The following is a 13,888-nucleotide window of genomic DNA, read 5'->3' as shown; positions in this document are numbered from 1 at the left end:
CACATTCTTGAAGGCCAAGAAACAAATGCTTAGCTTCCTAGTACATTAAAAAGATTCTTAATGACTTTTTAGAGGGTTACTGTCACAACTATCTATGTCAGACAGGCGCATGGGCCCCCAGAGCTCGTTGGCGCCCAGGGCTGTCCGGCCAAAAAGAAAGAAACAACCCCAGAAAGTACACTATGCATCGCTCAAGCACAAAAACCACTGGCTGAGGAAAATTATGCTTTTTATAGATCGCATCATGCACGACCATAAGCTCCAAGTAACCGCAAGTAATGAGAGAGATGGGGCGGAAATAAAGCCTGCTGCCGCCCGCCTCCTAAAGACATGCAGCAGCCCCCAAACGCACACACACACACACACCACTCAGTGGTGCATGGGGATATATTACATCACATCATGGGAGAAGACTGATTGGTTGGTTTCTTCACAGAGAGAGAGATGGTGAGTTAGCAGCAGTACTGAATGTGACTTATTGAATGGCCTGAATCAAACTATTTATACATGTCTCTGGTCTTGATTATGTCTTACTGATGGGTGGAGGGATGGCAGAGGGCAGTCAGGCCTGGAGGCTGGAAAGGAACAGACTACATTAGATCTGTTGCTCTTCTCTGTACGCACGGCCAGAGACAGACCTGGAGGAAAAAGGAACGAAGGAGATGCATCCTTCCACTACAGGGGAATATGTGAAATAGGAAGGATGCAGGTTAACTCATTAAGAGGGGCTGGTTTTGACGGGGTTCCATTGCAGGGGAATAGGGGAAACGGAAAGGAAAAAGGTTTGTCTGAACGGGTGGGGAAGGATTTTGATGTGACACCAGTACATGGAGACAGTGGTGATGGCAGAAAGTGGGTTAGCTAACTGCGGCGGAGCAGGTTCCAGTGCAGGGTCAGGAGAGCTAAGCAGTGATTAAGAGAGCAGGTATTTAAGAGGAGAGACCAGCTCAGCAGGATGAGAGAGAGAGAGAGAGATAGGGTAAGGGGGATGAGAGAGCGGTATGAGAGAAAGGAAGGAAGATGAGAGGGGGGGGGGGTGGAGAGAGGAAGAATGAGAGAGACAGGTGAGAGGGAGATATAGGGGAAATGGAGACTGCCTCAGTGCTGTGGGCTGGTATTTTTGAGAGAGAGAGCGAGAGAGTCTCAGAGAGGGCTAACGGCATGTCTCTCCACTGAGCACAGATCAGTACAGTGCTGTAGGAGCCTGATAGGAACACTGACAGAGGACCGGACCAGGGGCAGGGACACAGACAGATCCCAGGTCAGCTCGTAACCCTGTGCAGGGATCTCTGCGTCAGTTGTCACACAGCTGGGGGCAGGACAGGAGCAGCAGTAGGACAGGAGCCTGCTCCAGATGCTGGACATTTCACAGCCACGGCCCCTCTCAGCCCTGGTTGTATTCACACTACCTCTCTCTTCGTCTCAGTCTTTCTCTGTGTGGGCCTGCACTCAGTTCATTCAACCCCTTTTTTACTGTCTTACTCACTGAGGGGGAATGACAGGAGAAAAGAAGAGAGGAGTGAGATGACAGGACAAGGGAGGGGAGTAGAGCTGACATGGTAAAAATCTGTCGTTCTGCCCCTGAGCAAGGCAGTTAACCCACTGTTCCCAGGGATGTCGATTAAGGCAGACCACCTCACCTCTCTGATTCAGAAGGGGTGGGTTAAATGCGGAAGTCACATTTCAGTTGAATGCATCCAGTTGTACAACTGACTAGGCATCCAGTTGTACAACTGACTAGGCATCCAGTTGTACAACTGACTAGGCATCCAGTTGTACAACTGACTAGGCATCCAGTTGTACAACTGACTAGGCATCCAGTTGTACAACTGACTAGGCATCCAGTTGTACAACTGACTAGGCATCCACCTTTCCTTATAGCATGAGATGAGCATAGATGAATGGGGAGGGAGGAAGAGGGAAATAATTTAGGGGTGATGGACCAGAGGAGAGAGAGGGAGGGAGGACAGGAAACATTCTGGGAGACAGGATGGTGAGGGGGAGGAGAGGGAGGACAGAAGAGAAGGAGTTAAGAAGGAGAAGCAGCCAGGAGCTAAAGCAGCAGAGGCCGACTGATCCGCTCAGAGAGGATAGAGAGAGACTACACTACAGAGACTACACTACACGCTCGCTAGCACACACACACACTAACCAGAGAGAGAAATGGAGGGGGTGATAGTGGTAGAGAAGAAGCAGTGCCATAGATTCCCATAGGGGTTTTAAATGGCATCAGCATCCTGTTCCCCTCTCACCTTATTCTAAAAGTAGCTACTCTCTCGCTCTACCAACCCTTCCCCTTTCTCACTCTCTCCATCGTTCAATCACCCCTTTTTCTCCCCTACTCCCGCTACCTCCCTCCCCCCAGCCACCTGCCCTGTACCCATACCCAGCCATGTACCCATACCTGTACCCAGCCCTGTACCCATACCGGTACCTGTACCCAGCCCTGTACCCAGCCATGTACCCATACCTGTACCCAGCCCTGTACCCAGCCCTGTACCCAGCCCTGTACCCAGCCCTGTACCCAGCCCTGTACCCAGCCCTGTACCCAGCCCTGTACCCATAACCAGCCCTGTACGCATACCCAGCCCTGTACGCATACCCAGCCCTGTACGCATACCTGTACCCGTACCCAGCCCTGTACCCAGCCCTGTACCCAGCCCTGTACCCAGCCCTGTACCCATACCCAGCCCTGTTCGCATACCTGTACCCGTACCCAGCCCTGTACGCATACCTGTACCCGTACCCAGCCCTGTACCCAGCCCTGTACCCATACCCAGCCCTGTACCCATACCCAGCCCTGTAAAACCCTGTTGGACTGCATGGGGACGTCCGTTATGTTCCAGAGATGCTAGTGGCTCATGAGAGAACACATTAGTACCATGGGAAAGTGAGGGACGGAGAGAGGAGGAGGTAGAGGAATGGTGGCTTTTAAAACATTCACTTGTGAATTGCCCTTTTTATCCATTTGTCCTGCATTCCCACATGGCAGCACAAAATGATGTTTTTTTTTATAAGAGAGTAAGGTGGAACTCGTGGAGGGGATAGATGGAGGGAGTGATATTTATTTAAATGGGTGCGGTCAACCAAACATATTTTTGAAGTGGTGTAGTGGTTGTCTAGTCACAGTACACAACAAGGAGATAGCAAGGTTGAGTTTCAGTCCAGTCCTACGCAAACCATACCCTCAAACAAACCCTGCCAGTGTGTGGAGACCTGAAACTGTCTCTGATGATGATTCAATCCATTCTACCAGTAGATGAACAGACGAGTAGAGCTCAAACATCACAGCTAGGATCCAGAGGTATGAACAGAAGGAGAGGATTGCATGCAAACAAGGAGGGATGGTGATAAAGTTTCAAAGGGTAGAGGATGGATAGATGGAAAACCCAAACGGAGGAATAGAGGCCCAGTAAACTGCCCCCCAACCACTAACCCCAGGGACAGAGCATGCTGCTCTCCCTGACTACAGGCAAGCATCACCACACCCTCTGTGTGTGTGTGTGTGTGTGTGTGTGTGTGTGTGTGTGTGTGTGTGTGTGTGTGTGTGTGTGTCCCAGTATGCCTGCATGTGTAGTAAGTGTGTTTTCAGGTGTGTGTCCAGGTGTGTTTGTAGCATAGCACGCACATGTGTATGATTACAGTCATTTCAGGTGTGTGTGGACTCACCTCTGACCATAACAGTGACCTGGTCCTTGCCGGTGCCCAGGCGGTTCTTGACCTCGCAGACGAAGGTTGTGTTGGCCTGCTCATCCACCTTCAGCACGGTCAGCACGTTTTCTTTTACCTGCACTGTGTCTGGCATCTGACCGGACATACTGGGGGTAGAGGAGAGGAGAGGAGGAGAGGAGAGGAGAGGAGAGGAGGAGAGGAGAGGGTGGAAAACATAAGTACTGGAACCTGGCCCAGATCTCCCTACTTCCAACTGACCTTTTCATACCTAGAAAAACTTCATTGTTTTTGTTGGCTTATTGTTTCTACTGGGGTTAAACTCCACTATGGAAAGTTACACCATTTCTTTAAAGAAGGAGAGAAAGAGACCAGGATACAGACTGACAAAGACACGGACACACTCACGTTTTCCATGTGATGGTGGTAGGAATGGGGTTGGCAGTAGCCCGACAGGTCAGAGCCACGTTGGTCCGACCCATGTACCAGTTATTATCATAGCCCACGATGGTCACCTGTGGGGGGTCTGAGAGACAGAGAGGTTAATTAGTGGGACTTCCCACACAGAGAAAATAATTGTATTTGGATGTACAGTGCATTGCGAAAGTATTCGGCCCCCTTGAACTTTGCGACCTTTTGCCACATTTCAGGCTTCAAACATAAAGATATAAAACTGTATTTTTTTGTGAAGAATCAACAACAAGTGGGACACAATCATGAAGTGAAACAACATTTATTGGATATTTCAAACTTTTTTAACAAATCAAAAACTGAAAAATTGGGCGTGCAAAATTATTCAGCCCCTTTACTTTCAGTGCAGCAAACTCTCTCCAGAAGTTCAGTGAGGATCTCTGAATGATCCAATGTTGACCTAAATGACTAATGATGATAAATACAATCCACCTGTGTGTAATCAAGTCTCCGTATAAATACACCTGCACTGTGATAGTCTCAGAGGTCCGTTAAAAGCGCAGAGAGCATCATGAAGAACAAGGAACACACCAGGCAGGTCCGAGATACTGTTGTGAAGAAGTTTAAAGCCGGATTTGGATACAAAAAGATTTCCCAAGCTTTAAACATCCCAAGGAGCACTGTGCAAGCGATAATATTGAAATGGAAGGAGTATCAGACCACTGCAAATCGACCAAGACCTGGCCGTCCCTCTAAACTTTCAGCTCATACAAGGAGAAGACTGATCAGAGATGCAGCCAAGAGGCCCATGATCACTCTGGATGAACTGCAGAGATCTACAGCTGAGGTGGGAGACTCTGTCCATAGGACAACAATCAGTCGTATATTGCACAAATCTGGCCTTTATGGAAGAGTGGCAAGAAGAAAGCCATTTCTTAAAGATATCCATAAAAAGTGTTGTTTAAAGTTTGCCACAAGCCACTTGGGAGACACACCAAACATGTGGAAGAAGGTGCTCTGGTCAGATGAAACCAAAATTGAACTTTTTGGCAACAATGCAAAACGTTATGTTTGGCGTAAAAGCAACACAGCTGAACACACCATCCCCACTGTCAAACATGGTGGTGGCAGCATCATGGTTTGGGCCTGCTTTTCTTCAGCAGGGACAGGGAAGATGGTTAAAATTGATGGGAAGATGGATGGAGCCAAATACAGGACCATTCTGGAAGAAAACCTGATGGAGTCTGCAAAAGACCTGAGACTGGGACGGAGATTTGTCTTCCAACAAGACAATGATCCAAAACATAAAGCAAAATCTACAATGGAATGGTTCAAAAATAAACATATCCAGGTGTTAGAATGGCCAAGTCAAAGTCCAGACCTGAATCCAATCGAGAATCTGTGGAAAGAACTGAAAACTGCTGTTCACAAATGCTCTCCATCCAACCTCACTGAGCTCGAGCTGTTTTGCAAGGAGGAATGGGAAAAAATGTCAGTCTCTCGATGTGCAAAACTGATAGAGACATACCCCAAGCGACTTACAGCTGTAATCGCAGCAAAAGGTGGCGCTACAAAGTATTAACTTAAGGGGGCTGAATAATTTTGCCCGCCCAATTTTTCAGTTTTTGATTTGTTAAAAAAGTTTGAAATATCCAATAAATGTCGTTCCACTTCATGATTGTGTCCCACTTGTTGTTGATTCTTCACAAAAAAATACAGTTTTATATCTTTATGTTTGAAGCCTGAAATGTGGCAAAAGGTCGCAAAGTTCAAGGGGGCCGAATACTTTCGCAAGGCACTGTATATGCAACATTAAAAAGGTCTGACTATACGGTCTGCATGAGTAAGTGTGTGCAGTGGCCTTACATTCGATGGCCAGTTTCATCAGGAAGCTCTCAGGCTTGGCCTGGGTTCGATGGGACACCAAACAGCTGATGTCTTTGCCGTTGTCTGCTGCTGTGGGAACCAGCATGTACTGGCTGGATACCGTCACGGTGTTGTCAGCGCCCGCCGTAGAGGCGGAGGTAGCGTTGCCGTTGACAGCTGTCACCCATGCGATCTGGGCAGCAGGGCGACCATCGGCCGACTCACAGCGGGCCACAACAACTGGCTTGGCTCCCGCGGCGACAGTGGAGGCTATCACTGTTACCCCGGAGGCAGAGTTCCTGGGTTTGGCTGATGAAGGGAAGAGAGAATAATTAATGAATACCAATATTGATAAATGACTAGACCGGCGAAAACAAGACAGAGTAACTGTTTGTTCCCTCCCTCTCCATGGCTGTTGAATGTGAGTAGAGCAATCAGGACAAGAGCCGACACCAAGCATGACAAGCAGCCGGATCAATAAACGCCAGAGGGGAGAGAGGGGAGCTGCGCCCAGGTTAGAGCAATGATTCTAACGCATTAACAGAAACACAATTGATCTGACAATACTAGTTCTAATTAGAGGTCGACCGATTAATCGGAATAGCCGATTAATTAGGGCCGATTTCAAGTTTTCATAACAATCGGAAATCGGTATTTTTGGACGCCTATTTAGTTCTTTTTTTACACCTTTATTTAACCTTTATTATACGAGGCAAGTCAGTTAAGAACACATTCTTATTTTCAATGACGGTCTAGGAACGGTGGGTTAACTGCCTTGTTCAGGGTAGAACAACAGATATTTACCATGTCAGCTCAGGGATTCAATCTTGCAACCTTACGGTTAACTCGTTCAACGCTCTAACCACCTGCCTCACGAGGAGCCTGACTGTTACGTGAATGCAGTAAGAAGCCAAGGTAAGTTGCTAGCTAGCATTAAACTTAATCATAATCACTAGTTATAAACTACACATGGTTGATGATATTACTAGTTTATCTAGCGTGTCCTGCGTTGCATATAATCGAGGCATTGCGCATTCGCGAAAAAGGACTGTCGTTGCACCAACGTGTACCCAACCATAAACACCAATGCCTTTCTTAAAATCAATACACAGAAGTATATATTTTTAAAACTGCATATTTAGCTAAAAGAAATCCAGGTTAGCAGGAAATATTAACCAGGTGAAATTGTGTCACTTCTCTTGCGTTCATTGCACACAGTCAGGGTATATACAACAGTTTGTGCCGCCTGGCTCATTGCAAACTAATTTGGCAGAATTTTACGTAATTATGACATAACATTGAAGGTTGTGCAATGTAACAGGAATATTTAGACTTAGGGATACGGTTCCGTATTTCACTGAAAAAATAAAAGTTTTGTTTTCAAAATGATAGGTCATTATTATGGTCGAATCCGGAAACTAAGGCTCATATTTCTGTGTTAGAATTAAGTCTATGATTTGATAGAGCAGTCTGACTGAGCGATGGTAGGCACCAGCAGGCTCGTAAGCATTCATTCAAACAGCACTTTCGTGCCTTTTGCCAGCAGCTCTTCGCAAACACAGCGCTGTTTATGACTTCAAGCCTATCAACTCCCGAGATTAGGCTGGTGTAACCGATGTGAAATGGCTAGCTAGTTAGCGGGGTGTGAGCTAAAAGCGTTTCAAACGTCACTCTCTCTGAGACTTGGAGTGGTTGTTCCCCTTGCTCTGCATGGGTAACGCTGCTTCGAGGGTGGCTGTGGTCAATGTGTTCCTGGTTTGAGCCCAGGTAGGGGCGAGGAGAGGGACGGAAGCTATACTGTTACACTGGCAATACTAAAGTGCCTATAAGAACATCCAATAGTCAAAGGTATATGAAATACAAATGGTATAGAGAGAAATAGTCCTATAATAACTACAACCTAAAACTTCTTACCTGGGAATATTGAAGACTCATGTTAAATTGAACCACCAGCTTTCATATGTTCTCATGTTCTGAGCAAGGAACTTAAATGTTAGCTTTCTTACATAGCACATATTGCACTTTTACTTTCTTCTCCAACACTTTGTTTTTGCATTATTTAAACCAAATTGAAACGTTTCATTATTTATTTGAGGCTAAATTGATTTTATTGATGTATTATATTAAGTTAAAATAAGTGTTCATTTAGTATTGTTTTAATTGTCATTATTACAAATAAATACATTTTTAAAAATGAAAATCGTCCGATTAATCGGTATCGGCTTTTTTTGGTCCTCCAATAATCGGTATCGGCGTTGAAAAAAAATCATAATCGGTCGACCTCTACTTCTAATAGCAATTAAACTGCACAGGCAGGGTAGAGGTCGGAGGAGGCACGAGAGCACGTAGACAGATACATAATAGAACATGGAAACACACACATACAGCCCTACCTAGCATGACGAGGGAGGTGACACCCTGTTCGTTGCCGCTGGGGTAGGTGGCGTATTCACAGATGTATTTCCCCTCGTCAGTCATCTTGACGTCTGAGATCTGGATGGAGGGGTTGCTGAGGGAGGGGGGCTCCGTCGTGAAGCGGACCCGCCCCTTCAGGGGCGATGTGGGGAAACTTGCCCCAAATTTAGGGTGGTACACGGCGATGTTGAGCCGCTCGCCCTCCTTCGGCTCATAGATCCAGGACACCTGCATAGTAGAGTCAATCCAGCAACCTTTCAGTTACTGGCCCAACGCTCTAAACACTAGACTACCTGCCGCCCCACTACAGTAGATAAAAGCTTTCAAATCAAATAGCATATCAGACAATCCATGTACAGTGCATGTAAACTTGGATGATCAAGTGTCTTAATAATAATGTAGAATGTTATCTTGTTAATGGTCATGAATGTAAATTGTTATGACGGTAAAAGCCATGAGTCCAGACATTAGTTCCTGTATGTGTGTCTGATCATTTAGGACTTTCTTCTCATGTTGTAAAAACATATCCATTTGTTTACATACGTGTTCCTGTCTGACACTGACCTGTGTGAGCTGTATCCCTCCAGCGTCTGCGAAGGCACACCTCAGGTTGACCGCCTGGCTGGGGTAGGACATCACTTCCGGTTCCACCTTCACCTGCTGAGACAATGCCCCTGGGAGGAAGAGGAGAGAATGTTAGAGCACCTTCCTGTTTTCCCCTTCCTGTTCTTCGTCAGAGGCCATGAAGGAGAGGAAGCTTGTTGAGTCTATTGAGACCAGGCCCCAGCCTGCCTGATGAGGAGAGGAAGCTTGTTGGCACTATTGGGACCAGGCCCTAGTCTGTCCGATGACAGATTATAGTTCTGTGGAATCGTCTGGTACACCATTAAGACTACCTACAGTAAGCAAGTAGGTCAATGCTCCAGGAGTGTGCTAGAGGGGGGGGTGTGTGTGTGCGGCCGAGCCCCCCCCCCCCCCCCAATTCTAGCGATGAGTGGAGGAAACAGGACATGTAGTGATGAGGAAAAAGCCCAATCCGCTCCACACAGGTCATAAATCATTTGGATGGCTTATGCTTATCTAGAACCAGTTATTTACTCTGGGCTCACACACACACACTGTGTACAAGGATTGGTGTGTGTTTGTGTACATGTTTTCCTACATTATCAGGACCACAGCGTCCTGACAAGTCACCAGAGGGTGTCTTTCATGCATGTCTGCGTGAAAACGTAATTAACTGTATGAATGAGTGTGCATCGGTGTGTGTCTGGTCTACCTATTCTACGTAAAGACAAATTATCGGCTGCGACACACCTGTCAATGTTTACCAACATTTCAATCTCTCGCTCTCTGCGTGTATGTGTTCCCATATTATATAGCCACAGGCTTCTTAACATGAAGCACTCACCCACGTGATTGATACCGAAATCAATTTTAGCATCATAACTGGTTCTACTGGTTTGTTCATCCGCTCTGAGTGGAGAAACAGAAACTAGAGAAGAAGGTGGGGTGGAAAACACACCATCCCTATAGAGACAGTCGGTCGGTCTCTGGTGGTGGTTATGAGCAATCCACACAGCCTACCTCTGCTACCATGGTCTTTAAACACACAGAGAGAGCGAAAAGATAGCGAAAGAAAACAAGCAAGGCATTTCCTAGAATTACCCACCGACTCTCCCAGCACCAACCCAATGTCAGACTCAAACCACAAAATAACCCTTCTGCAACCACATAACCTCTTTAGAACCACCTGGAGACTCTGCTGCCATGATCCAAGAGCCAGAAGCACTGGTATTCCCCTCATGAGGGGTGAAGGGTTCAGAATCTGAGTGTGTTCTAGCTGGATCCTGGTGCCTCTCCAGACCTTGAAGACCAGTGTGTATTGCGTCCTAGTGTAGGGGCCTACTGCTGTGTGATCTAGGTGTTTGGGAGGGATCAGGCAGCAGCCTGACTTCAATCCACCTGCAGGAGATAGACCAACTACAGATTAGCTCTGGGACCTGCTCGGCTCTAGTGAGGGAAGGAGGGAGGCATGGAGGGCTATTGAAACCCAGGATTGCTCGTCTCCACTGGGGAGTATTAATTGAGTCAACCTTGCACGCCACAGGTCATTACACAGACCTGTATTGATGTGTGCGCGCGCACACACACACACCTTTTGTAATCCCAGGGAGGCAGGCAGGCAGGAAGTAAGGCAGGCAGAAAGCCCAGAGGGACAGGGCTGAGGAAAGCCTGCCTGCTGTCAGTCACAGACAGAGCAATAAGAGGAAAACCAACCCAGTTTAACTCTCTCCAAGATGAGAGGGGGATGAGAGGAAAGGAATGGTTTGAGACATCCAACCCCCCCAGGGATATAAAATATAACCCACCCCCTGAAATGACTAACCCCCCGGGGTTGTAGACTATCATTAGAACGACAAGAGTGGACTAGATTATTTATGGTGTGTGCTGTGTTGCTAAGGTAAGGATGCCTTAAACAGAAAACTAATATTAAAAGAGAACAAATTAAAATGGAATATGTATAAAAGAGATAGAGAGAGGATTGAAGTCTGGAACCAACAAGACCCTGTACATCTTCTACCCCCAAGCAATAAGACTATTTTAGGAGTTTGTTTAAATCAGCTTCTTGATATATCACACCAGGCAGGTGGATGGATAATCTTGGCAAAGGACAAAATGCTCACTAACAGAGATGTAAACAAATTTGGCCACAAAAAAAAGCTTTTTGTGCATATGTAAAAATTCTGGGATCTTTTATTTCAGCTCTTGAAACATGGGACCAACACTTTACATGTTGCATTTATATTTTTGATCAGTGTAGTTAGCCAATAGCTACCCGGAATTACTGCATTGACCTTTTTTGCGTGAACTCTTGACTCAGCACATATGCTGCTGTTACTGTTTAGTCTATCTATCCTGTTACTGTTTAGTCTATCTATCCTGTTACTGTTTAGTCTATCTATCCTGTTACTGTTTAGTCTATCTATCCTGTTACTGTTTAGTCTATCTATCCTGTTACTGTTTAGTCTATCTATCCTGTTACTGTTTAGTCTATCTATCCTGTTACTGTTTAGTCTATCTATCCTGTTACTGTTTAGTCTATCTATCCTGTTACTGTTTAGTCTATCTATCCTGTTACTGTTTAGTCTATCTTGTTACTGTTTAGTCTATCCTGTTACTGTTTAGTCTATCTATCCTGTTACTGTTTAGTCTATCCTGTTACTGTTTAGTCTATCCTGTTACCTAGTCCCCTTTTCGATTACATGTCTTTTCTCCCTCTCTGCATTGTTGGGAAGGGCCTGTTAGTAACAACTTCACTGTTAGTCTACACCTGTTCTTTACCATGTGACAAATAACATTTGATTTGAGACGGTTGAATGGTAGAGAAGAGAGAAGACGGTTGAAGGGTAGAGGAGACGGTTGAAGGGTAGAGGAGACGGTTGAAGAGTAGAGAAGAGAGGAGACGGTTGAAGGGTAGAGAAGAGAGGAGACGGTTGAAGGGTAGAGAAGAGAGGAGACGGTTGAAGGGTAGAGAAGAGAGGAGACGGTTGAAGGGTAGAGAAGAGAGGAGACGGTTGAAGGGTAGAGAAGAGAGGAGACGGTTGAAGGGTAGAGAAGAGAGGAGACGGTTGAAGGGTAGAGAAGAGAGGAGACGGTTGAAGGGTAGAGAAGACAGGAGACGGTTGAAGGGTAGAGAAGAGAGGAGACGGTTGAAGGGTAGAGAAGAGAGGAGACGGTTGAAGGGTAGAGAAGAGAGGAGAAGGTTGAAGGGTAGAGAAGAGAGGAGAAGGTTGAAGGGTAGAGGAAACAGAAAGAGAAGGTTGAAGGGTAGAGGAAACAGAAAGAGAAGGTTGGAGGGGAGGAGAGAAAGAGAAGGTTGGAGGGTAGAGGAAACAGAAAGAGAAGGTTGAAGGGTAGAGAAGAGAGGAGAAGGTTGAAGGGTAGAGAAGAGAGGAGAAGGTTGAAGGGTAGAGGAAACAGAAAGAAGGTTGAAAGGTAGAGGAAACAGAAAGAGAAGGTTGAAAGGTAGAGGAAACAGAAAGAGAAGGTTGAAGGGTAGAGGAAACAGAAAGAGAAGGTTGAAAGGTAGAGGAAACAGAAAGAGAAGGTTGAAAGGTAGAGGAAACAGAAAGAGAAGGTTGAAAGGTAGAGGAAACAGAAAGAGAAGGTTGAAAGGTAGAGGAAACAGAAAGAGAAGGTTGAAAGGTAGAGGAAACAGAAAGAGAAGGTTGAAGGGTAGAGGAAACAGAAAGAGAAGGTTGAAGGGTAGAGGAAACAGAAAGAGAAGGTTGAAAGGTAGAGGAAACAGAAAGAGAAGGTTGAAGGGTAGAGGAAACAGAAAGAGAAGGTTGAAGGGTAGAGGAAACAGAAAGAGAAGGTTGAAGGGTAGAGGAAACAGAAAGAGAAGGTTGAAGGGTAGAGGAAACAGAAAGAGAAGGTTGAAGGGTAGAGGAAACAGAAAGAGAAGGTTGAAGGGTAGAGGAAACAGAAAGAGAAGGTTGGAGGGGAGGAGAGAAAGAGAAGGTTGGAGGGGAGGAGAGAAAGAGAAGGTTGAAGGGTAGAGAAGAGAGGAGAAGGTTGAAGGGTAGAGGAAACAGAAAGAGAAGGTTGAAGGGTAGAGAAGAGAGGAGAAGGTTGAAGGGTAGAGGAAACAGAAAGAGAAGGTTGAAAGGTAGAGGAAACAGAAAGAGAAGGTTGAAGGGTAGAGGAAACAGAAAGAGAAGGTTGAAGGGTAGAGGAAACAGAAAGAGAAGGTTGAAGGGTAGAGGAAACAGAAAGAGAAGGTTGAAGGGTAGAGGAAACAGAAAGAGAAGGTTGAAGGGTAGAGGAAACAGAAAGAGAAGGTTGAAGGGTAGAGGAAACAGAAAGAGAAGGTTGAAGGGTAGAGGAAACAGAAAGAGAAGGTTGGAGGGGAGGAGAGAAAGAGAAGGTTGGAGGGGAGGTGAGAAAGAGAAGGTTGGAGGGGAGGAGAGAAAGAGAAGGTTGGAGGGGAGGAGAGAGAGAACAGAAGCTGTGTGTCAGTCAGTGATGCTCTACTTTACTGTGCTTCAGTTTACCGCCTAAAGGACGGGTGACAACACGCCCACCAATACAAACACGTACACAGATTCAGCATCTAAAAGTAGCACATCAATGTTGAAGTCGGCATCCTAAGTACTGTCACCAATCATTATGTCTCTCCCTCTCACACACCCTAAGAGCAGTGACACCCCTGCTATATTAACCCCTTCCTCTCTGCGCTCTGCATGACATTTACATATTTCCCACCATGCCTTTGATGGAGGGAAAACGGATCAGAAAAGGAGGAGAGGTGTGCCAGGAGGATGGAAGGATGAGAGGAGGAGAGACAGCTAGGAGATGTCAAAGTGATGCAGGATGAGTGGACAGCAAGAGAGAGCGTGGGATGAAAAGTTGAAAGAGAGGGTGAGAGGAAGAGAGAGAGGGTGAGAGAGAGGGACTGACAAAGGGAGAGAGCAGGGTGAGAGTGATGAGTGAAGGAAGGGACATGAGGGAGGAATGGATAGAA

At 46.2% G+C, this 13,888-nt stretch overlaps 1 protein-coding gene across 3 annotated transcripts in view; it reads right to left on the bottom strand.

Moving 5' to 3' along the window:
• si:ch73-22o12.1 (nectin-2) overlaps positions 1-13,888 on the bottom strand; it is a 70,134-nt gene that overhangs the window by 27,086 nt on the left and 29,160 nt on the right. For all 3 annotated transcript variants that reach the window (XM_036944382.1, XM_021557008.2, XM_021557018.2), the window contains exons 2-6: positions 8,926-9,035; positions 8,340-8,589; positions 5,947-6,255; positions 4,078-4,195; positions 3,670-3,818 (exon numbers count right to left, since the gene is read on the bottom strand). In XM_036944382.1, coding sequence (XP_036800277.1) covers positions 3,670-3,818; positions 4,078-4,195; positions 5,947-6,255; positions 8,340-8,589; positions 8,926-8,997 — 898 coding nt within the window. In that variant the 5' untranslated portion in view covers positions 8,998-9,035. The remainder of the gene's footprint in view (positions 1-3,669; positions 3,819-4,077; positions 4,196-5,946; positions 6,256-8,339; positions 8,590-8,925; positions 9,036-13,888) is intronic.

Source organism: Oncorhynchus mykiss, chromosome 2, assembly GCF_013265735.2.
Source record: "Oncorhynchus mykiss isolate Arlee chromosome 2, USDA_OmykA_1.1, whole genome shotgun sequence".
In the NCBI taxonomy this organism is placed as follows: domain Eukaryota; kingdom Metazoa; phylum Chordata; class Actinopteri; order Salmoniformes; family Salmonidae; genus Oncorhynchus; species Oncorhynchus mykiss.
The sequence above is the reverse complement of the archived record's forward strand: the minus strand, read 5'-3'. Positions and strand labels throughout refer to the sequence as shown.